The following is a 23,536-nucleotide window of genomic DNA, read 5'->3' on the forward strand; positions in this document are numbered from 1 at the left end:
ACTCGCAACTGTATTCATTTAAGTGTCTAGTTTTCTACATCCTCAGGATAAAGTCAACCTATCAATAGACACATATTCTGGACTGATTATCATAGTCAAGCACATTTTTTACATCTAGACTGTATGGTACTTAAATTTCTTTAGTTTTACTCAGGTGCAATAAAATTCTTTGTAGCTCTTGAAACTAACTTGCAATATACATATTTGTTGCCTTGTTACCGCAGAAGAATCGCTAGTCAAATGATACAAAGAGTGAGTTGCACACTACAGAAAGAAAGTAGGAAATTTATCTACTCGAATACTAGATTTAGACTATAATAGGCCAAAATGTGAAATTGAGTTGCATCAATGAACAGCTCAACTCACAAATAAATTCCTTACCATAATCTCAGCAGAGCTGACAAACAACATGTTGCAATATTATACCCTGATATATTAGTTATTTTAGTTATAAGACCGCAAGAAGCAAGCAAAGATGCCATTGAATAATATATTATTGATAGCATAAGAGGTTGCAATTATGTACAGCAATATACAAACAGGCTATATATAACAAATGTGCACCAATCAAAAATCTATTATTCTGCGCAGAACTAATGGAGCTATAGCACTGTGACATTAGTTTGTATCTTTCAAGTGTGTAGGTTTTCCCAAAATATGATAATCAACATAGACTAGGAATAATGTAAAAAGACAATAATTTTACCAGTGAATTTTGTACAGCTTCTCTTTATACATTAAATAAGAGCAACAACTTATGTGGAGTAGAAAAATATTTTATACAAAATTCATAGGAGGCTGGGAGAAATTACCCAGTCAGCAATTAGAAAAAATTTGCGAACTTCTAAATGAGAATATCATACCAACAGGTAGTCAGTCGGTTAACAAGTGCTCACAATGCCAAACATTGGTAAAACAAGAGGTTACAATGAGAGAAAACACTACCGCAAACTGATGATCTTCAGTTGCTACTCTCCTAATAGATAATTTCTGTACCTTGATACTGAAATATCTCACCAAAAAAGTAACAACAAAAAACGCCTTTGGAATTGTAAAAAAACCTAATCATTTGAATGTTTGTTGATACAAACATGCAAGGACAACCCTGAAGGCTAGAGGTTACCACCAAACGGATAGCAAACTCTGCAGAACAAAGCTATTGAAGGAATCTATCAGCTCCTAACATCGCTGTAATTTCAAGTATTTGTGTAAATGCTCAAAAAGTTTACAGAGTATATATCTGCCAGCCATCTAGTGTTGACAAAATCTTGTCTGCATTCTCTGTTCGATCAGTTAAGTTATATTGCAGTGCGACCACCGGCTTAGTGGCATTCGCAAAAATTATGACATTACTAATGGAGGTGATGAATGGCTGGTTAAATTCATCCAACGCTTTCCCGCTCCTGTTTGACCTTTACTGCTGCCCTATCACCGGAGTTATCCCCATCTTCGGCACCATTGCTACCGACAGAGTCACCCATTGACCTATCTACAGAAGATGACACTACAGGTAGCACTTTCTCAGCTAGTCTCTCCAGAGCGATGGGCTTCTCTACTGCACGCTCTTCTCGATGGGCCAACCTGTCATGGTTGTATTTCGGTGCAGTATATGTGGAGAGGATGTGCGTTATTTCAGATGGAAGGAAAGCCCATGGCACTGTGCCTCCTTCTAGCGGACACAACTTTCCACTCGGGCAAAAGACATCCTTCTTCGCCGCAACTAAAACAGGAAGCAGATTTTAGGACTGGCAACAGACACAATTATGATGGTAGATACAAAGGCACGCTTTGTATACTATTCTGCTGGTGGCCTGTTGCTAGTAGCAGATCAAATTCAGCTACACTTGATATATAACCCCTATAATAGGCGGTGTCATATAGCCATACAGGGAGACTATAGGGAGTGTGTTGCACTGATAACATGTACGTTTGGGTGTGGTAGTAGAGGTCTACTGTTTAGCATAAACTATTGCTACTCCCTCTCAATAGCTCACCTGTATTATGTAGAATTTAAAACTTATGAGATGTTTATCAGTTTATCTTGCAACCATGAAACACTCATGAGATGGCGTCTTTCGAACGTTGTTACCCAAGTTTTTAATATTCTATCGTGCGTTTATGGGAACTTCAATAATATCCATCACTAATTCTGAGAATAGCGTTATCTGCCCTACTGAAGAGAGAAACCCATGTTTACCGTGTTAAGCCTGAGCTGTTGGAAGAAAATTTAGGGATCGCATAGCAATTTTAGTAAATGGAAATGAAACAACAAATGTAGATAATAACTTAGTTCAAGTGATTGAATAGCTATAATGAAACCTTTAAATACTACCGCCTCCAGAAATCATCCTTCATTTTGCAAAAAGATCTCCTGAAAAGGGTTAACATGAGGGCTGATACAGATACCAATCATTCTATCGTTCCGGACAACTAACTTGATCTCGATATTTTCCGTCGCATGGTGGAGTAATTACGCTATCACAGAAAAGTGATATAAAAATACATGTATCTTTCAGTATTCAAGAAAGAAACAGAAATATGTCAAAGCAAGTTCATATAGCTAGTGAGTAGAAGTGTCACAGCCCTGGTTTGCATTTCTAGCCAGTAGCCCGTGAATGGTTGACCAGGTCTAACTTCTTACAACACGAAAAGTGTCTTCTAAAAGGTTAAATCTGTGCTTAGTCTGGCATGTTTACAGGCGTCTTAAAATACTACGAAATACCAACCATCTGTTAACCCAAGTTCTGACCAAGCCGATTCAATCGGCTTTTCGGCCTGATTTTATTTTGACCAAGCCAATCAAATAAGCTGTTACAATATTGTTTTATAACTTTTCTAATTAGCTCATATTTGTCAGTTTACCCAACCATTGTAAAGAAAACAAAACAAAGAAACGTTTTCAGTTGGAGTCATTGCGATAATTTCCGCTTTACACGTTTTGCAAATAGAAAATATTTTCAAGAAAATGATTGTAACTCTGCTACTCTCAATATGGACAATGAAGACGTTTTAGGTCATTTAGATTCTGATGGGAGTGATTTCGTGGCCGACCAGACTAATGATGATTACTTCGAAAGCTCTTCTGATTCAGATGATGAAAAATGTAAATAAAATTTAAATAATTTTATTTACATTTTTCATCAGCTTTTCATTCGTTGGTGTTGGTAATTCATTAGAGTGTTAGTCAGTCACACTCGGAATTAGACATCAAACTGAAGTTTCAACATGTAGTCAGTCACATGAAATTTGATCTAGAGTTGATTTTTCCGAGCAGAAAATTTTTCATTACTGTGAGAGAGTTAGATTAGATCACGTTTATGTGTTAGTCTGTGAAAAATAAATCAAACAATTCATTATTACATGTATACATGTCATTGTCACGACTAATAATAATAGAGCTAGTATGCAGTATGAGTGAACAAATATTGAAGCAGTTGGTATGTTGCCTCAATATTTTCTTGTTCTTGTTATTGTTTTATCAAACAAATTCCTGGTCCAACCGTGGTTGTAATCAATGTTGCAATTCTTGTCTTCTTTTTCTAGCTGTATCCCCGGTTGTTGGTGCTCTACGAAGCGCCAGAGTGAGAGCTCGAGGCAGACGAGCTGTACGGGCCGTTATTTAGGCTGCTATCAGATCATGAGCTATGCTATGCTCACAGCTATGCTACTCATAAGCTGTGAGTATTTTAATTATTCTTAATTGTATTAATATTTTATTAATAGATTATTATATTATATTTTTATATTATAAAATTTTATTATATAGTGTATTATTACATTATCAATATTAATTAACAATACTGGTTTACTGTAACTCTCTGTTTGCGTTCATCTAGTGCAGTTTGCACACTCAAATATTATTAATTTGTTTTCTTTCCTTATTTTTAACTTAATCGGTTTAGAATAAAACTGCAATAAAATGAAAAATAATTAAGATAATTCTTAGAGATTTTGTGCAGATATTCTTCACACTTAGTCTTGCTGGATTCTATTAAAAACACCTTCAAAAGAAGGACAATACCTTTGCCTACAACTCCTAACACAATCGAAAATTTTTTACGAAATTGTCTCCCCATAATGTATGGTCAAATATAGTGTATGTAATGAGCATTTACAACCTAGATTATGGTGCAGTTGGATTCTTTACTTTGTTAGCTTTCAGAAAATGTATGCATTGTTCAGGTTTGGTTGATAACTTTTTGATTTATTGGGGATTAGCCACTTGCGTCAATTATCTCTGAAATAGACGTCATTTGACAAACTTTTATGGTCGGTACTTCGGTTAAGGAAATATCTGGATTGAGTGCGATTAAACGAAACATAACCCCAGCATCAAAAAAAATGCCCAAGTATTTTAGTTTATAAATTGTAATAACCTTGTTGGTGTTTGATGCTGTCTTTGCTGCAGGGGAAGCAGAAACGATGACCCTTGACTGTCGGACATTGGACATAGTGAGCATCCTCGAGCTGCGAACAACAGAGGTAGCATTTCATTCTCATGTCTATGCTGCTCCTTTCCTCTCCCTTTCCACTACTCGTCGACAGCCTGCAACACACCTCAACTTTGTAAATCACCAGTTACACAGTTAACACAGTTAACACGCATGTAAAGGTCTGGTTATACTCACAGACAAAAAGCATAGCGTAAACATATGCTGTGGTTGCGCACTACAACACTAAGGAACGACGAGTGGTGTAAACAGATAGATTGACCAATGAGAATGTCATATCATTGTGTACGCATCACGCAGAGTATTAATTAGTTATTGCGGATTCCTGGAAAATCTTCTAAAATGTTTCATAGACAGTTACAATTTAAGGTAGGGGCCTTCACATGTTAGAATATCTTTGTTCATATATGTAAATAACTGTTTGGGTCAAATCTCATCATCGTCATTTGAAAGTGAATAAAACTACCTTGCTCTGAAAATGAAGAAAATAGAATCATGATTATGTTTGTTGGTAATCAACCCTTTCAGCCAATCACAAGTGTACCCGATATCTACCGATGTAAACCACCACGCTCAGCAAAGACGCACCGACAGCATTGACAACACTGACAGCATAGCCAACTTGTAAGCTATACAAACTTCGTCGTTTGTATAGTCGGCCCCATAAAACAGTAGGGCTTGATACTTGGATCTCAGACTACTTAATATTTAATTAGCTCATTCGCTGGCTTAGTTCTCAAATCAGCTAACGGCAAAAACTAAAAAAATTGAGATAATTGCATATTTTGGGTGTTTATAGAGTTACAAATATATGGACAAACTTTCTTTGCAAAGTTGCTGTTTTTCTCTTACGTCTCAGTCATACAAATGAGCTAAATGGGTTTATTCTACAAGCTCGTTAGAGCTCAAACTCTTCAACTGCTTTATCCAATACAGACTAGATACAATACCAATAATCCAGTTTATCTAACTACAGTGTATTATACAAACTGCTTCATCGCATATACGCAACTCACAACTCAACGCTGCTCGTTGCATGAGACTTAAGCAAGCATGGAGGTTGCAAATGGCTGACCATACCAGCACTCAACATATTATTTTATGGTTTGATAGCTGCGTCCCACAGAACAGGAACACCATCATGTCTTATGTTTTGCAACATTATTGCGCAAAGTCATGACAAACTCGTGTCTGTAACGCAGAGATATTGCGAGCCTGGACACAACTCAATACAGGAAATCGATTCTGCTCAGTTTGATCGGAAGAGCTCTACAACCACATGACAAATACAGTCCACTCTCCCTCATTCGCTACATACTCAATATAAAACCCAACAAGAAAGGTATGGAAGTCACTCTTAGGTATACAAAGTTGTAGTGAAATAACAAAAACAGGGCATTACAATCTGGTACGCTACATCAAGGTGAAGCAACTTATATACCATTCACTTAGACCTCAAAATGTTTCACATCTTGATCACTGGAATGAGCCTACTTTAAAAGTGAGTTCTATTATAAGTAGAACCTGATCAAGAGGATCCTCATCTGGGATCAGATGAGTCAACGCTACAGAAGATAAATGGGCTATAACGTTAGATGAAGCAAAAGTGAAAGATCTCAAGCCAATGCTTCCTTTTATGGCAGAAACAAAACAAACCATACATGGAATCGCTACTAAAATAGACTTAGTTTACCATCATAACTTTGAGCCTATGTACTGTAATGTCGTAAAATTATCTAGTGGTTCATCTAGAGAAAGTGAATACAATATTTGTACACTATAAACCAAAGTAATTCTATGCACTTGTGCATTCTCAGACGCATTGTTATGCATCAATGATATACCAATTGGCTGCTTTGTGCTCTAACTTCTAAACTGGTTTGTGAATAAACCAGTAAACTAGAATTACGGAAAATAGTTTTAACCACAAAGTAAACTGATAAAATAAAAAAATATTTTACCCACTCTTTGTTAGGATATTGTTTACTGGATTTTGAAAATTTTAACTAATATTAAAATGGAATTACAGAAGATCAAAACTTGTAATCTATTTTGTAAATTAGCCTTTGTGTCCCACATGACTGGTTTGAGAATTAAGCCAGAGCATTGTCAGCAAATGCATAACAAAATATAATCAGAAATACACCAAATGAACGAGTTTCGATTGAAATCTAAGTCATTTTAATACAATATAAAGTAGCTTGAAATAAGTTTAATGAGTTTAAACATAAATATTGAAAGGCTTATAAATGAAAACTGCAGCTTATTTTATAAGTTGTATAGTGAAAATGATACGGGTAAATGTCAAATACAAAAAAATTTGCTCGCATTGCCGACCTCCAGCACGCTTTGCAGGGCCACCGAGACAGAGCTCAAGCTTGAAGTACCTTTTGTGTCGCCTACAATTTACTTAGACTTTGAAATGAAGGACACGAGATGTATGACTGCACAGATCAAAAGATGTGGCCTCTTTCTCTTGGATATCTACACACATATCGAGCAAAAGCTCACACTTATTCCGATAACTACAGGTAAATGAAAGCGAGTAATGAGTTATTATAGACATGGTTTGCCTCTGATCATAGTAGATATTTCAGCTCTTTGTTCTACATTTGCCATAACAGAAGTAAATGCTACATAATTCTACACAACTGGGTAGTATAACCCAGTTAACAAGTTTACCTACCAGCAGCATTCATGCCTTTAGCGAGCTTGTAGAACGCCTGTTTGGCACTACCACCAGACATTTGCTGATCCAACTGATCTCATTTGCTAGAGGAATATGGTGGTTGACAAACTCACTGACACTAGGGTTTTAAGTACTATTAATTGTCAGGGGACTACAACAAGGTCAGAACCTTCCATAGAAACTTACGATAGAACTTAAGTTAACCTTGACATGCAAGGCAATACCGCTACAGAACACGTTTTACGAGCGTGTAAAAGCTTTACCCTACGCTAAGTCGACTGAGCTCATGTTTATGAATAAAAATGTCTGTTAAAACAGCTTTCGCAATGTTGAATGAAAACTCAACACTGAATGATGTCACGTGAGAAGAGAGACAAGTCCATAATAATCTTGAACCTAAAGAAAGCACAGGATATTTAGCTTGATGCAGTCCTCCCAAGAAAGATCAGCTAGAAGGATATCTAGCTTAGAAGGATGCTAAAGAGAATGTCGGCTGTTTGAACTTCAAGCATGATACGCGGCGTAGGCTTAGTTTTGAACAAAAACATACGAAGATATATATATATCTTCATGTTTTTGTATATAAATATGACAGGAAGGCAACTCTCATTGTCAACAGGAGTTATCTCCCTTGTCGACTCTCTGATGAGCCTTAAATAGCTGAAACAGTACTGTCTGTAGCATGAGTATGTATATCTTTATATATATATTTTTATATACCTTTTTAGCTGTTGTTCAAACAGATGGTTAGGCTATGAAATGGTGTATCGTTTAAGACTGAGAGGAGTGAGCTGACTCCTTATCCTAGCTCGACTACCGTAAACCAAAATAGCTGAATAGAAAAAGCTGTCAAAATAAAACATACTGATTAGTGAGGGGAGAGGCCGAGGCTATAGAGGCACCATGTAAAGCATCTGTAGGAGTCAGTTTCTCTACAAGAGCATCAATTCCAGCTTTCTGCCTGAGCATGAGACCGGCTCCATTTGGCATTGAGGAAGGAGTGCCTACAGGTATCCAAAGCAGCTAGTTGCAATTAACCTCAACTCTGTCATGTTGCAAATTTACACAATCGTTTAAAACCCACTTTCATTTACAGTCATACCTTGACATATGAGAACAACATATGAGAAATTTGAGATACGACAATTCTGAGCAAACCTTTGCCTTGAGATAAAAGACAAACTTAAGATAGAAGCAGTCGAAGCTGCTAGGTGGCAATGCATGTAAGAGGCCACCCAAGAGAACAGCATTGCTCAGTCTTTCTCATCAGATCAGTTTGGAATTTTTTTAAAAGGCCGGCTAAAAGTGAAGATGAAAACGAGGCTAAAAGAGTCAAGCCGGAAGAAGATAACTTTTTCAGAGGGTAGGAGGATATGGAGTTGCATTTAGTTATCCTATGGAGGAAAAATTGATTCTAGATATGAGAGAATTGACATATGAACTCAGTCCTGGAACGCATTAGGCGCGTATGCCGAGTTATGACTGTATATTATTAAACAAAATACTAAAACATTAAGAAAACCCAAAATAAAAATATAATAGAAAGTCACAGGTTCATCTGAAAGTCATGAGCAAGAGGTCACCAAGAGGTCAGCCAGAAACATGTAAAACATATACAAGAATGACAGTTGCAAAGCTAACAACCTGTACCATGCAGTGAAACTTCAAGCAAAATGTGCTGAAGAAATTCATTGTTCTAGGAATTACCCAGTCTCTCTGAGGGCGTGTCATATGACGGAGAAGGTGTGGTTATGCTCAATGAAAGACTATTTGGTCTCCTTGCAGCTGGACTAGGAAGTGCTGCCGCCTTTTTCGATGGAGGTCCAGCTGCAGTGCTGACGTTATCAGACGTCTAAAGAACACACGTAGGAAATAGAATCACAAGGTTACAAAGGGCATGTTTGAAGAATTGATTGTTTTCTGATGAAGAAATAGTTATCGATATTTTTTGTATCTTCTTTCCAGTATTTAAAAAGGTAACCACTATGTAATGTACTATTAACGCGGAACGGGTTCAACTAGTACCAACTTTTTAGATCAGCAACAAACATTAAATATTTAATGATTCACTGCATCAGTATTGGAAAGAGAATAACAAAAACATAAAATGGATTGCCCAGATGCCCACAGGCCAAATCTATACAATACAAATGCAACATATTCACTGACACTAGGGTTTCAAGTACTATTAATTGTCAGGGGACTACAACAAGGTCAGAACCTGCCCTAGAAAGTTATGATTGAACTAAAGTTAGCCTTAACATGCAAGACAATACAAGGTGAACTCGTAGTCTCGCATACTTGGAGCTTGATTTTTTTTACCAAATTATTGTTGAAATAGCAACTGGCCGATTCCAAAATATTCAACTATTGCCAGTTTATTACAGACTAGCAGAATACCCGGCGTTGCACGGGTATTAAAAATCAGCTTGTACACAATGAGAGGTAGTGAAGTTGCCGGCCCCTTGCAATCAGCCTGGCACATTGCCAATGGCTAATTTGAGTAAGCTTACTAATAGGAGCTAAGGACTTGCTCTCACAGGAGAACAAGCATAAAACGATGTTGCGCTGTAATGGAAAGCGGTAGCATATTTTCAGCTGCATAGCGACATATATCAATCACCCAAAGAATTAATCTTGCGCGTAGGTAAATTGGTAAGGCATTTGCCTGGCAAATGGGATGTTACAAGATCAAACCTACGATACGGACTCTCCATTCCAATAGTTTAATAGCTATAACAGGACAAACTGAATTACACACAGATACACAGACTTTGAGATATATATATATATATATATATATATATATATATATATATGTGTATGAATGACAAAATATTGTGGACACTTACGGACATAAAACCAACCTGTGTACACTTACAGACATACTATAAACCTGTGTACACTTAAGAATGCACAACCTACCTGTATACACTTAGGGACACACAACCAAGCTGTATGAACTTAAGAACACACAACCAACCTGTGTACACTCAAGGACACACAACCAATCTGCGTATACTTAGGGACACACAACCAACCTGTATACACTTAACCACACACAATAAACCTGTGTACGGTTAGGGCACAAAACCTACCTGTTTACGTTTAGGAGATCTCCTCTCGCCTGGCTCCAAATTGGATGAACCATCTGAAGAGTTGATGGTGAATTTAGGTAACACTGGATAGTTGGGGTCTATCCGAGGCACTGCTAGGAACTCCTCTTTAACTGGTTCCTAAAAAAATCATTAAAATTCAAACTGAATAAATCTCAACATAATAGGAAGGTCAGACAACTTCTACCTATCTAAACAGAACACTACTTAAGCATACACAGTACGTATATGCGCTTACCATGGCTTTCTAAATTAAAATCAGTTTAACTGAAATTAATAAGCGCAAATAAACTTTTGCAAAAATTTTGGCGTTCTTTGGATGAGCTAGCTTTTTTTATTGAGAATTTAAGTTTTTTAAATCCTATTGTAATGATCTAGATTTGATCGCAAAGATCTTCCATTTGATCATTTTACTTCCTCACACCTGTTACAGCATATGTTCAGTTTTCATTGACCAGAACTTGATAGGAAACACCTTCTTTACTTCATACCAACAGCTTGCATCTTTGCACACTATGGCTTGTTATTTCCCAGCACTTTCAGTGTCACGTGGCTGAAGCATTGCCAATCCAACCCACAACCAATTTTTTACAACAATCAAAACATTTGTTTCTCTTCTCCAAAACATCTCGTGACAAGCAAGATTAACCGTATGTCACATCTAGAAGAGCTCAGCTCTGTAAACCGACTTTGAGTATGCCTCAGGTTATTCACAACATGTCGAACCTCATTAAAATATCACCCTTGTTGTTGCAATATTTAACTGATAAAATGTGTGAGTGTAGAATGGGATAACTCCCCACACACCATGTTCATCTAACAATACATCGAAGCTTTTTCTTGAGAAAACTTCTGAGATTACTAAAAACAGCAAAAGAACTTTGAACCGGCAAATAATTTCAAGTGCCTAATATAGGATGGAGAAACTCTTATAAATGGGGTCTGGAAGCGCATGAAATTAAACAGAGAAACCTGTTCCTTTATCTCCGACCAACTCAGATGAATAGACAATTGGTGGTGTAATATAAAATCTGGCCATTAGAAATGATGACGAGAGTCCTGTCGAAGACTAGGAGTACAAATGAGCTCTTGTGAGCAAGCATTAAAGAGCTTGAAACATGCACAGTAAATCCTCGCTCTTCAAGATTAATCTCAGCCAGCCCCTCCACCATCGCAATAAGCGCAAATCCACAAAATAGAAACTAATGTACTCATATCTAAATATCAATCCAATAAAGGCACTTCTTCAGTTATCATTAGCATTTTCATTTATTCAGGTGCAATAGACAATGTTGAGGGTCAAGGGCGTATAAGAGGAGTGATGAAGGGCTATTTCACAAAATGTAACAAGAAAACAGTGAGCTGTGAAGACGGCTCTTACAATGATACCCCGGAGAGATCTCACTGGCCAAAAGTAAGAAAGAGATTTATGTATTTTGTGTATTATATTTGTATTGATTTAATTTTCAACTTTGAACGAATATTTTTACTCCGTAAAGCGATAAAGCCACGAAATATTGAAGAGCTACTGTAATAGCAACTCACAGCACACCTGTTTCCCTAATAAATAATAAAAAGTATAAACAGATCCAATAATTTCTACAGCAGTAATTTACCAATTTTCATTTTACTAGAACAATGTTAGCGAGTTAAATCGTAAAAACCTCAATGAGCGATTAGGAAGATGACTGACCTTAAACGACCGAACATTCTCAGGCAGGAGATCACCGAGGAGCCTCCAGTCACCTGTGTCAGGTCTCACCTCATATTCTAGATATTTAAAGCCAGAGGAAAGGGGACGACTCTGCTCTTTTAGCGAGTTGTAACACATCTGTTTAGCCACGCCTGACGCAGATGTATATACCTAAAAAAGTCTTCAAGATATATCTCTGCGGCCATTACAAAGCTTGGAAGAATTCAGGCGAATGGAAAAATATCCATTAAGGACTTGAGCCTTAGCATCTGAGTCTCCTAAAATGATGACCAATTCTAACCATCTCTCTGTAGCAACTTGGAGAATATACTGAACACAAGGAAGCTTTTGCTAGAAGCGGGCAACTGCAATACCTCCCACCCCCTTATATGGTCTATGTGACAGATATGGGCAGTCCTTAGAATAGTTTAATTGTTTTAAAAGTTCAGCAGACACCCTTAAAATTTAAATACTCTGTTCCGAAAATGGTTACGGTATACCAAGCTAAAATACATGTAAATAACTTATTCCGTTCCAAAATCTTTCCAACCTTACCCCTTTGGCCCCCCAAAATGAAACAGCTAAATTTCTCAATTTAATGACTCTACGGTAACTGTGGAATTACTGTTTTGTACTGACAACTTTTCCCTGTTTTCTTATCACTTTTACTCAGTTTAGATTACAATAATTTTATGTAAAGTTAAAAGGAGCACTTACCTTCAACGTCAATTAAAATTGTTTTTTTCCTTTTTTACTCCACAACGAGGTCTATGGTGCAAATCTAAAAGTTTATGGCTAAAGTAGCGGAAAAGTATAAGTTTCTCCTATACATGATTTTCTCTCCTAAGTGTTGGAAAATAAAAGCCAATACCTATCAAAGCTAGCTATGAAAGGCTGGTTATTCAAATCTAATTTGAGAATTTGCACCGACTTGACGCTTTACGATATATGGAAGTTCTCACATAATCCTTCCTTTTTTCGTGACCTCATTCTTTCGTTGTCTGCCATCTTTATGGACAACTTTTATCGTTAAAAACACGAAGCTTCTGCAATTAATATCGCAAACAATGCTTTTGTTTGCAAATTTTTTATTTTAGTGTCAAAACAACAGCGAAAAAACTACTAATCCAGAGAATGACAATTTTTTCTACAAAGATAGCGGCTTTTTCGCGGACGAGCGCATGTGCAAACAGGGTTATGACGTCAAAAAAAACAACGATGGATACGAAGCAAAACCTTTACATAACCCTTTAGGTTCAGAGAAATTTATGTAAAAGGTTTACGTATATGGCGTCTGCTGTACTCAGAAATGCTATATTACCAACACCTGCCCACTCGATGTTCAATACACCACAAAATCTAGGGCTAGGTATCAATACCCTTTGGATAGTCTATATGTCATGCATTTCTAACTATCTACAGCTTAAGAATGGTATGTGTCAGCAACTTCTAGGTGCTTTGCACGCTGCAGCATCTACATTAGAGCTCGGGAATGGCAAGGGTCAATCAATATCTGTCCGATGGTTTATATGTCACAACATCTAGAGCTCGCGAATGCTAAGTGTCCCAATAACTACATCAATGATCGACAGCACCAAATGTCAAGACCTGTACAAAGCACCTGAGTTGTCAATATGTAACAATATCTAAATCTCAAAGATGCTATGTCAGTTCCTTATATTTCGCTTCCATTCCGCAATATTTAAATGATCACTGAGTAATGCCAAATGATAGTACCTGCCCAGTAATGCCAAATGATAGTACCTGTCCAGTAATGCCAAATGATAGTACCTGCCCAGTAATGCCAAATGACAGTACCTGCCCAGTAATGCCAAATGATAGTACCTGCCCAGTGCCTTTGGGGTATTCGATGAAGAGTTTCAGATCGTAATCTGTTCCTGACTTGTGGCTAGCATCAAAAGCAAAGACACGACCCCTCTCCGAATGAGCTTTTTTGAACCGCACTTCGAATGGAGTAGACTTGGCGAGGACTTGCAAAACTGATATAACATGAGGCGGCTGCAACAAATAGAGACACCAATGTTTTATAACGCAGCTCTGTAAGAACACTTCGAGTCTCAGAAGGCCTCGAATACCGTGGAGTTTTGATTCGAAGATTGACTGACCAAACAGTACCAGTAACAAGCCTAGGTCAGTAGTCTCTTGTATATAGAATTGAAAAAATAAAAATCCTTAATAAAAACCTGCAAAGCCAACTCACACTATAAATATTATATGATGTATTATGAAGATCATTGAGACCTAAAAGGAAGCTATTACGGGAAAACTTAATAATTACAACTAACTATGGACTTGCTTTCAATACAAACTCAAACATTCTTGAAGAGAGTTGTTCCCACCATGTAATCAAGGAAAGACAACAATGCATACCTTAGTAGTGTAGTCGAGGTTAAGAGGAGCTGTCAATGGTCTACACTCTTCGCTGCCTGGTGTGACCGGGGAGGTCAGGCCATCTCCACTTACAACTGGAGTGCCACTCAATCCCGGTATACCTGGTATAACCGGTAACCTGTTCTTTTGACCCCAATTAGCTGCAGCAATACGGGCGGCAGCCATACCTGAAAGAAACCTGTCCTGATGAGAAGAGGCATCCAATAGGAAGCACTACATGAAACTGAACAGCCTGTGGAATTCAGCATTGTAACCAAGTACAAGGTCGGCTGAAGGTGAACGAATATTATTCTCTGCAATTAACCAAAAAGCTATCTTATTAAAAATAGCAAAAAACCTTGATTTTGGTGTTTAAAAAGATAAATAATATCTGCCAACTGAATAGGCCGTTAGCAGTGGACACACATCAGCCAACTGAAACTTTCGACATCGGCTGCTTCAGCTGAGAGAAGCAACAAAAGAAAACCGAAAATCTAACAGCAAAACTACATTGGTTATGCATAATTCAATTTAGTAAGACGACACAAAAACTCATATTTTACCGAAAACCTGAGCAAACATTTCATTTTACTTGAGCAAATGAGATATTCACTTATTATCCCAAACAGTTAATTCAATTGGATTTAAGAACGTGATTATTTAAAGAATGTAAGAATAACACTGGAAATGGCCAAAACGACACAGATATAGCTACTAAGCCCAACCAATCGGTTGTAACCAATCTTACAACCAATCCCGATTGGTTGTAAGAGAATCCAAATTGACATCATATGTAAGTTCCAGAACATTGGCTGCTTCGATCAAGATACAACAACTTCAAAAGCTTCAGCCCATTTGCCCTATAGCCACCTCTTGAGGAAGTCTCACAACCAGCATTAATAAAATGGATTGGTTGGTTTAACACCGACTGTCAGCACGAAGTCCTAGCTTTCCACTGATAAAACATGGAGATGCCTTATTAGAGCTAAAGGGCTTTAGCTTTGATGCATTGTCTAGCCATCTTATAACTCTGGTGTTTTACTTCCAGCCTTTTCTAGTTTGTAACACCTTATGACCTGCGCGAGACAGACACAACTGTAACTAGTTCAGCTTGTAGTAAGTAAAGTGGGCTTCTAGTAGTTTGTAAATGCTTAAAGGTTGACTTGCAACAAAATTCACATTACAGTTATTTGATATCTACGGATTCACCATGTCTTACTCTGTTGTGTTGTAGATGCCAAATATGTGGGAATGTGATTACAAGCTCTTAAAAGCTAAAAAACGAACAGTTAAGCGCAGCCGCACGAGACTGCCGTAGTTTGGATTCTCTTTCCAAAACGGTTCAAATGTGACGTAGTTGTGAGAGATGGTTTCTGTTTATACTTTCATGCAACCTTATCCGTCGAAAAATTTTTACAAATATACTTGACGCATTCAATAAAACCACGTCTATCATTCTTACGCATCTATTTTATCGTCATTGTAATGCTGTCACTTTGAGCACTGATATCTTATAACTTACCATAAAAATTCATTTAATTTTTTAACCTTACCTCGAAGGAGTACACATCATTGTCTGATAATCATGACGAGCCTGTTGGTCACCTGTGATAATCGAAAAGTGCTGCAAAAATTATTCGCGAAGTATTGGGTCACATGATCAGATTACGACTAGACGATTAGACCAAGCCGAAACAAAACTTTAAAGTAGCGAGCATCTATATTTGATACGGGGTCTTCGGTAAAACCCGAAGTGTTTGTCATAAACTCGTGCTACGATAAGTTTATATTGAGCTTTTTATTGGCCTTTCAGTTCACATGAGAACATCACGTGACAAGACGATAACCAAACTGTCATGACTACGTCATCGAAATAAAGAGATTCCAATCTACGGCGGCTTTTCGTTTTTGAGCTTTTAAGAGCTTGTAAACACCTAAGCACCTACAACACAACAGAGTAAGACATGGTGAATCTTTTGATACCAAATAACTGTAATATGAATTTTGTTGCAAGTCAACTTTTAAATTTCATAACGGTAGCATTGTAAAAGATGTGAGCATCCTTAAAGACATGTGCGAACAGCAAAACTTTCGAGCTGCATTTACGCTAGCACAAAAAAAACGCTGAAAGACTTGAGACCCTCCATCTTTTGTGAGCAAGCTTCATAAACCCTCAGTATTGACAACAGCAACATTTCCATAAATGGAAACGAAGCAGTGTCTTATTTTGAGCATTTAAACCAAACCATGCATTGCCAAATCATTAAGAATGACTCCAATAAAACCTGTTCAGATTATTTCTTTTCAATTCAACAATAATGGTTCAAGTAAAAACATACATGAAGTTCAAATACTTATTATATAAAGTCTAAAAGACGGAATCGAGAATGCTACACCCATAGATAAGAGGTTGTTGCAAAATGAATGTATTTGAGACCGTAAGCCCATTTTTCTGATGAGTCATGCCATTCCAAAGCATGAGCCATTGTTGGATAGAAATGAATATAATTGTGACGTTATGTTATAAATGTTACGGGCAGCTAACAACTGTCGGACTTTACTACGTCAGTGTCTGCAGCGGAACTGCGCTGAATGTCAACGGCTTTAGTATTGGTTAACTTGATAGCTATTGGTTAATTATAAGCCCAGCTCGCATATATGCTGACCTATAAAAACAGCCCTGAAATCAGGTAACTTATAAGAACTCACATATAAGCCGACCTATAAATCATAACACGCCGAACAGACCTATCAAAGAATAAGGTTCCATTTTGCTTGATGGCTTTTGCAAGCTTAGCACCAAATGTTTCTGATGGGTGAGTAATTTTATAATCAGCATATTATGTCTCCGCTTAATTGAAAGGAAACAATCATGTTTGCTGTGAGCCAATGGGAAACATGTTTGCATTTCACCGTTGCCCTTCGATTCACTTTTCAAAAGCACACTTTAATAACTATTTCTTCTTTGCCATGATAAATAGTAAAAGAATAATAAAATCTTCAGTAAAATAGTCAGGCAACCCACTGCAAATCTCATCAAACAGAAAACAGTATTTCAACATTATTCAGGCTAAAACTATAGCAGTTTGTGCGATTTAAAAAAACATTAACAGTAGTATCATATCCATCGAGCACATGTTCATCAACTTTTCATGACCCAAAGTATACTGAAAAATTATAGTTAGTATCATATAATTCTTCATTTGCATCACAATCATTTATGACCTACCAACGAATGAGTCGTATTGATTTTTTCGCGATATCGTTATAATAAAATTTGTTATTATAACAAAGGAAGTAGATGGAGATATTTGAAAACTGTTACAAATGCAAGTGAAATTTCTGGTCTAACATCCTGTGCAAGAATTAATTTGATTGATTTACCCTGGTACTTAGAAACAGCTTTTGTAAACAAAGAAATGTTAATGCCGGTATTTCTGCCGTTAGGGTTCAACGGGTAAAATTTTAGCCACCCTTCAGCACTTTTCAAGCAAATACAGTTGACGAGTGCACCCCCCCCCCACCGCATGTCCTTCTGAAGCATAGTGGTCAGACACAAAAACCTTTGTTACAAGATCATTTAAAAGACAAATTATAATTTTTTAGTGAGTAACCCTGCTGAATATCGAATACCATAGTAAATTTGCTACTAAGGCTCTCGTGCAGATTGCTCAGGATGTTTAGCTAGACAATCCCTAACTGTTTCTAACAAAATGCTGAACACAAGCTAACACCCCTTCAGATGTACCTCTAGATCTACATATATAGTAAAACGCAGCCAATACGCTCAATGTTATTAAAGAAAGTTCAATGAGGACAACAGTATTGGCAACGGGCAGCCGAGCTACTAGTAGAGTACTAACCCTGACGGTAAGCGAGACTGGCAGCGGGAGACATGAGTTGAGGTGCTGCCACAGACTGACCGATGTTGGGTACATTCGGCAGGGCACCGAATCCCTGTCTGGACAAATCAATGATTCCTGGCCGAACTGGACTAGGCAGTGGCTCTGCAGTCGTACTTAGCTCTACAAGTGATAGCACAGCTGGTATCAGTAAAAATGAGTAAAAATCATGCACGGTGTATGACTGAAATAGATAAACTTGTTCAACAATTTTACCTGCAAATTTGGAGTTGTATTCTCAATTGCCTTTCTAAGCTACTAACTGACAACAAACATGACATTTTGATAAACAACAGTACCCAAACAAAGCAAACTCAGTCATTAATTATACAAATGCACTAGTAGGAATATTTAGTTGGTTTTAAAATGCGAATTACAACCCTTACCACAGACAGCCTCAAAGTTAATCAGTACCACTTGAAATGCTATATATATATATTTCTCAAAGTTTGTGTGAATGTGTGTATGCGTGTCCAGCTATAGCTATTAAAATCTTGGAATAAAGAATCGGTAAAGAAGAAGATTTGATCTTGGAACCTCCCGTTTGCCAGACCGACGCCTTATTTACTAAACCACATGAGCTTGATATATTCGCTAGGCAATATATGTCGGTATATGGGAGCAACTAGACTAGACGACTGCTTTCGGTCACGACGCAAAGTCATGGCATAACATAGGTAGCTCTTACTAGTAAGCGTACTCAAATTATCCATTGGTAATGTGTCAGGCTAATAACATGTGGCAGGCAACTCTCATTACCTCTCATTGTTTATAAGCTGGTTTTACTACCCAGATGACAACGCCGAATAACATAGCTAGTATGTGTATAAAACAAACAAAAATTTATTTTACTTTTGAACAGAGCTTGTACATTAACATGTAATGTAACAACGTCGATACGGGGTTGAACAACGGAGTATTTTGCAAAAGAATAACCAGTGCTGCAAAAAGACCAAACCTCATCTGCATAGTATATACAGCTAAAAACTAAGTACACCGATCATAGAACGACGCGATGCTTGATGACGCCAAAATGTGGTGAATATTTATTATTGCAGAAATTGTGCTTGCACATTTTATGAGCGTCAAATGAAATGTAAAGACTTGAAAGAAGGAAAAGATAGAACAAAACTGTAGGACAGTGGAACCAATATATGAGAACGCTGAAAATCTATTCATCCTTGCTGTATAATTCGTATATGCAGAACAACAAATTTTAAGTACACCTGACATTATCAAGCGGGTCTCAGACATCACAACACTCAACCAGTTCTTCATCCGAATCATAGCGCAACACTGAATATACGGTAAGCTGAGAGTTTGAGTGTAACACACAATCCTAGGTGAAACTAATGCCAGAAGCAGCCTCGCCCATTCATACCCACTACTGACCCTGAACAGCCAACTTGACCTACCTGCTGGAGCAGAGTGTATTGGGCTAGCCAAAGGTTCAGGTTTAGCCATAGAATACTGTGATGTGGAAACCGCTGGGTCATTTGAAGGAGGACGACTGTCTTGTGAACCTTTATATGAACTGCTATCAGTAGCTCCTGCCATATAATTGATAACATACATGAAAACTGAGAAAATTCATGACAATTATCCTTGATTTACACATGTGATAAGAAAACTGACACTTTACAGATTTTCAATGAAGTGAACCATTATATGCTATCGAATAGTTGAAACTAATGCTGGATAGTAGGAGTTGTCACAGCTTTGTTCTAATAGAATATCGAGCGGACAACTCTTGCATAAGTAAAATGTTTACAAACCTCGACCAGGGTTAATGTAGCACATTGTAAACCTACGTATTTAGTGTGAGAACTGGCATGCTCGTGGATCACGTAATCAATGTTAAATTAGAAAGACACATAATCAACGTTAAATTAGAAAGACAAGATGAGTAGCTACGAAACTTTAGAATTAGATCGATGAAATGCAGCTACACAAAGTTAATAAATGCGTAGCGGCATTCATTAACTTTGTGAATGAATGCAGCAACTTCAAATGCTTTAAACATAAGCCTACACAAAACTTTGGTAGAGTTTAACAAAAAGTATCGGTATTTTTCTACCATTTGCAATTGTTCTCGATGTTTGAGATGGGCTTACAGCCAGGACGCTAGATTTAAATCAACAAAACTTCATCACGGTTAAAATGGACAGATGAAGCGAAAGCGATAATCACCAGATTATCTCAAAGATAATCGCAAATGATAAGAAAATACCGATACTTTCTGATACAATCTACTAAAACTTTGTCAAAGTTCATCTCTAAGAGACTTCCAAAGACAAACTCTACCATATTTTGTGAACTACAACGTACTACTTGACAATTCATCTTTAGGAATTTGTAGTGACTTGCTCAGCCACTTGAATTGAATAACTTACCCCTCTGGGCACTCATTTTTTTTTCTGGCTTGGCAGCCCTTGAAGGCTCAGAAGAAGAGAGAACACCGTGTTGAACTTTGAGTAACCGAGCCATCTGTATGGAGTGCTCGACCCGGTCGACACCCTCGTAGTTGGCACATCCTCGACATATTGACTCTACGGCAAAAACAAAAAAGCTAAATGACTAAATCAACTGCTCCGGAAAGAAATGATGCTGATGGAGTTATCTGAGCATGTACTCTGAGTATGAGTAGATAAGTATACTTATGTGATGTTCCATAACCCTAAGTGTGATTTAAGAAAACTATAAAATTATATATATAGTAATTATAGTTGTGCCTAACACAAGGCCTAAAACCACAAAAGTCAACAAATGATGTATTCCTTGAAACAGGATGAGTTGTTCCATTATTGCCGCAATACAAATAATACCGTAGTTATCAATCCGGTTAAGTCTCAATCAATATCAGCTGGTTGTACCCAAAGTGCTCTTAAATCAAAGTGCATTTAAAATGGCTCCTGAATTTCAAAAGTATGTGACCATCAATGTTTACAATCAGTCTTTCAACTTTATATTGATTTGCTGAAAGCCTTTTTTTCAAATACGATGCTTTAGATAAAAGCATGACATACCAGTAATTTCAGTTTAATTTCATGTATTTTTAGACAGTATCGCTACTAGCGCTGTATAACTACATTCAGCTCTAAAGTAACAAAACAATTCAACATTTTTGTGAAATTAGAGTCTAAACCTGGTCGGAATGTGCCTTAAGAATGCTGAAGAGCAAGTCTTGGATTTATTGTTTAATGAGGAAGCTATTTTAGTTCTTTTCATCAAAATGGGCAGCAAGGACACTGCACTAAAATTAGCTAATCAAATGAATTTTCAACACGAAACACAACTGGCTGATTGCTGAATTAGCTCATTGGAGTGAGTAGATTTCCGCCGTATATTGATAACACATACAGCCTAGCCTTTACTTATGACCACCTTAACTTAGAATTTTTTAATATACAATTTAACTATTAGACAAATTTTCTATGCAAAATATGAAGTAATTTTTTATAATGTACATTGGAATTTTTCAAGTATTGAGGTTATTTAAGGAAAATAAACAGAAGAATTAAAATTGGGAGCGAAACATAAAAACAATAAGAAACTGCATCAGCTAATTTAGAGTAAATCAGGTCTAAATTGGACTATATCAAGTCTAATTTTGACTATATCAGGTATAAATTGGACTATAACAGGTCTAATCTGGACTATATCAGGTCTAATTTGGACTATATCAGGTCTAAATTGGACTATAACAGGTCTAATCTGGACTATATAAGGTCTAATCTGGACTATATCAGGTCTAATTTGGACTATATCAGGTCTAATTTGGACTATATCAGGTCTAAATTGGAGTATATCAGGTCTAAATTGGACCTGGTTAAACCACCTGTCTCTATCATCTCTTGTACCTTTAAAACAGCACCGTAGAGCCTATATTGCCATTTACATGTTTCTATGATAAAATGACAATGAACATTTTTTATTAAAGCTTATCATTAAATTATTAATTTATTGTCGTACCCATTATTTACTTTTGGAAATTTAGCTTCTTAGATAGCTTCATATAATGCATTTGTTTGAATGCTATGCGTTATCAACTGAAGTAGTTGTTTTATGACTTTTTGGGATGTGGAACGAGTTCAACGCAATACAATGTATTGTTATCGGAACATTTGCTGTGATATATGATTGCTTTACTCATTGATAGAACTTTTGATGTAATGGTTTCACCACATTGTTTAGTGTACAATTAGTTGACTGATTATGTACAAGTTGTATATATTTTAGTTCACCTTTCATTTTAGGTAGGCATCAGCTGTAAGTGCCTCAAGTATGTGTGATAGTAGCTTGTATACATAATATAGTAAATCAGATAATTAACCTTGGTGGGAAATAGGAAATGTCAAACATTGAAGAAAATTTCATTAAGTTATAATTATATCAGACTTATATCAGAAAATCAGTTGAATCACCGACTCGCTCATCGATAGCGTAGCAAGTTAAATCTAATTGCATGCCAAACATTCCATGTCATAATCGAGGAGTGAATTACATAGTCACAGCATCATTTAAAAGCTTCACCCTTGGATACAGACTTGATATTTGTTGGAATGAATAATTGTTGCCATTGTTACATGGAATACTCATAATCCGCAAAAAAAGAAAGGCCTCTGCCTGAGTCAATAATGTAGGAAATTTCCCATGCCATGAACTGCCATTAGCTCGCTCAAATGTTGTACAAGTTAATTAAATATAATTGAGTGATCGTTGACATACATTAAAGGACCAAAAGTCAACAAGTTTGTTTTCTATAGTAACAAAATAGTGTGCTTAATTTTACTACTTTTTGCATGTAAAAAACTTATCTTTTGGCAGAATTATGACATGACAGCCTTGTAAACTAATAGCTTGTCTGACTTGGCTACCTATGGTCTATCCTGTAATTTGACATGTACTATAACTAAGTACTGATCAGTAATGCTCAGCAAGTTGGCGCACCCGAGCGGGTTTCAAATGACCGTGGTAAAAGCCCAAATTATGGTAAGTTGGTACGCAAAAGAAAAACATGAACATAGAATGATAATACTAAACTCAGCACTTAATAATTGTTGCAATGCAAGTTCTGGGCTGAACCATTGAGCAGATCTCTGACAAAGCCACTAATGAGGAATCTCTTACATGCCGATAGTCTAGAACAAATCTAGAGTGAGAAATAGAAGTGAAAGAGAGCTATTACTATAGGAAACAGGCATGGCCAATCAATTTTTTCAAACTTGTTTTATTAGCCGAAATGATAACATCATTATTCTTACTATTTCTTTTCACCTACTGAAATTTGGTCC

The 23,536-nt window shown here is 36.9% G+C and overlaps 1 protein-coding gene across 1 annotated transcript in view; it reads right to left on the bottom strand.

Moving 5' to 3' along the window:
- Positions 1-481: 481 nt before the first annotated feature.
- The window catches only part of LOC137400801 (interferon regulatory factor 2-binding protein-like A), a 42,781-nt gene continuing 19,726 nt past the window's right edge, over positions 482-23,536 (bottom strand). Inside the window, exons 12-22 of the mRNA XM_068087140.1 lie at positions 20,636-20,791; positions 19,658-19,795; positions 18,204-18,365; positions 14,341-14,528; positions 13,795-13,968; positions 11,950-12,120; positions 10,230-10,376; positions 8,848-8,992; positions 8,006-8,144; positions 4,377-4,546; positions 482-1,720 (exon numbers count right to left, since the gene is read on the bottom strand). Of these exons, the coding sequence (XP_067943241.1) occupies positions 1,383-1,720; positions 4,377-4,546; positions 8,006-8,144; positions 8,848-8,992; positions 10,230-10,376; positions 11,950-12,120; positions 13,795-13,968; positions 14,341-14,528; positions 18,204-18,365; positions 19,658-19,795; positions 20,636-20,791 (1,928 nt within the window). The 3' untranslated portion in view covers positions 482-1,382. The remainder of the gene's footprint in view (positions 1,721-4,376; positions 4,547-8,005; positions 8,145-8,847; positions 8,993-10,229; positions 10,377-11,949; positions 12,121-13,794; positions 13,969-14,340; positions 14,529-18,203; positions 18,366-19,657; positions 19,796-20,635; positions 20,792-23,536) is intronic.

This window comes from Watersipora subatra, chromosome 7 (assembly GCF_963576615.1).
Source record: "Watersipora subatra chromosome 7, tzWatSuba1.1, whole genome shotgun sequence".
NCBI classification, from domain to species: domain Eukaryota; kingdom Metazoa; phylum Bryozoa; class Gymnolaemata; order Cheilostomatida; family Watersiporidae; genus Watersipora; species Watersipora subatra.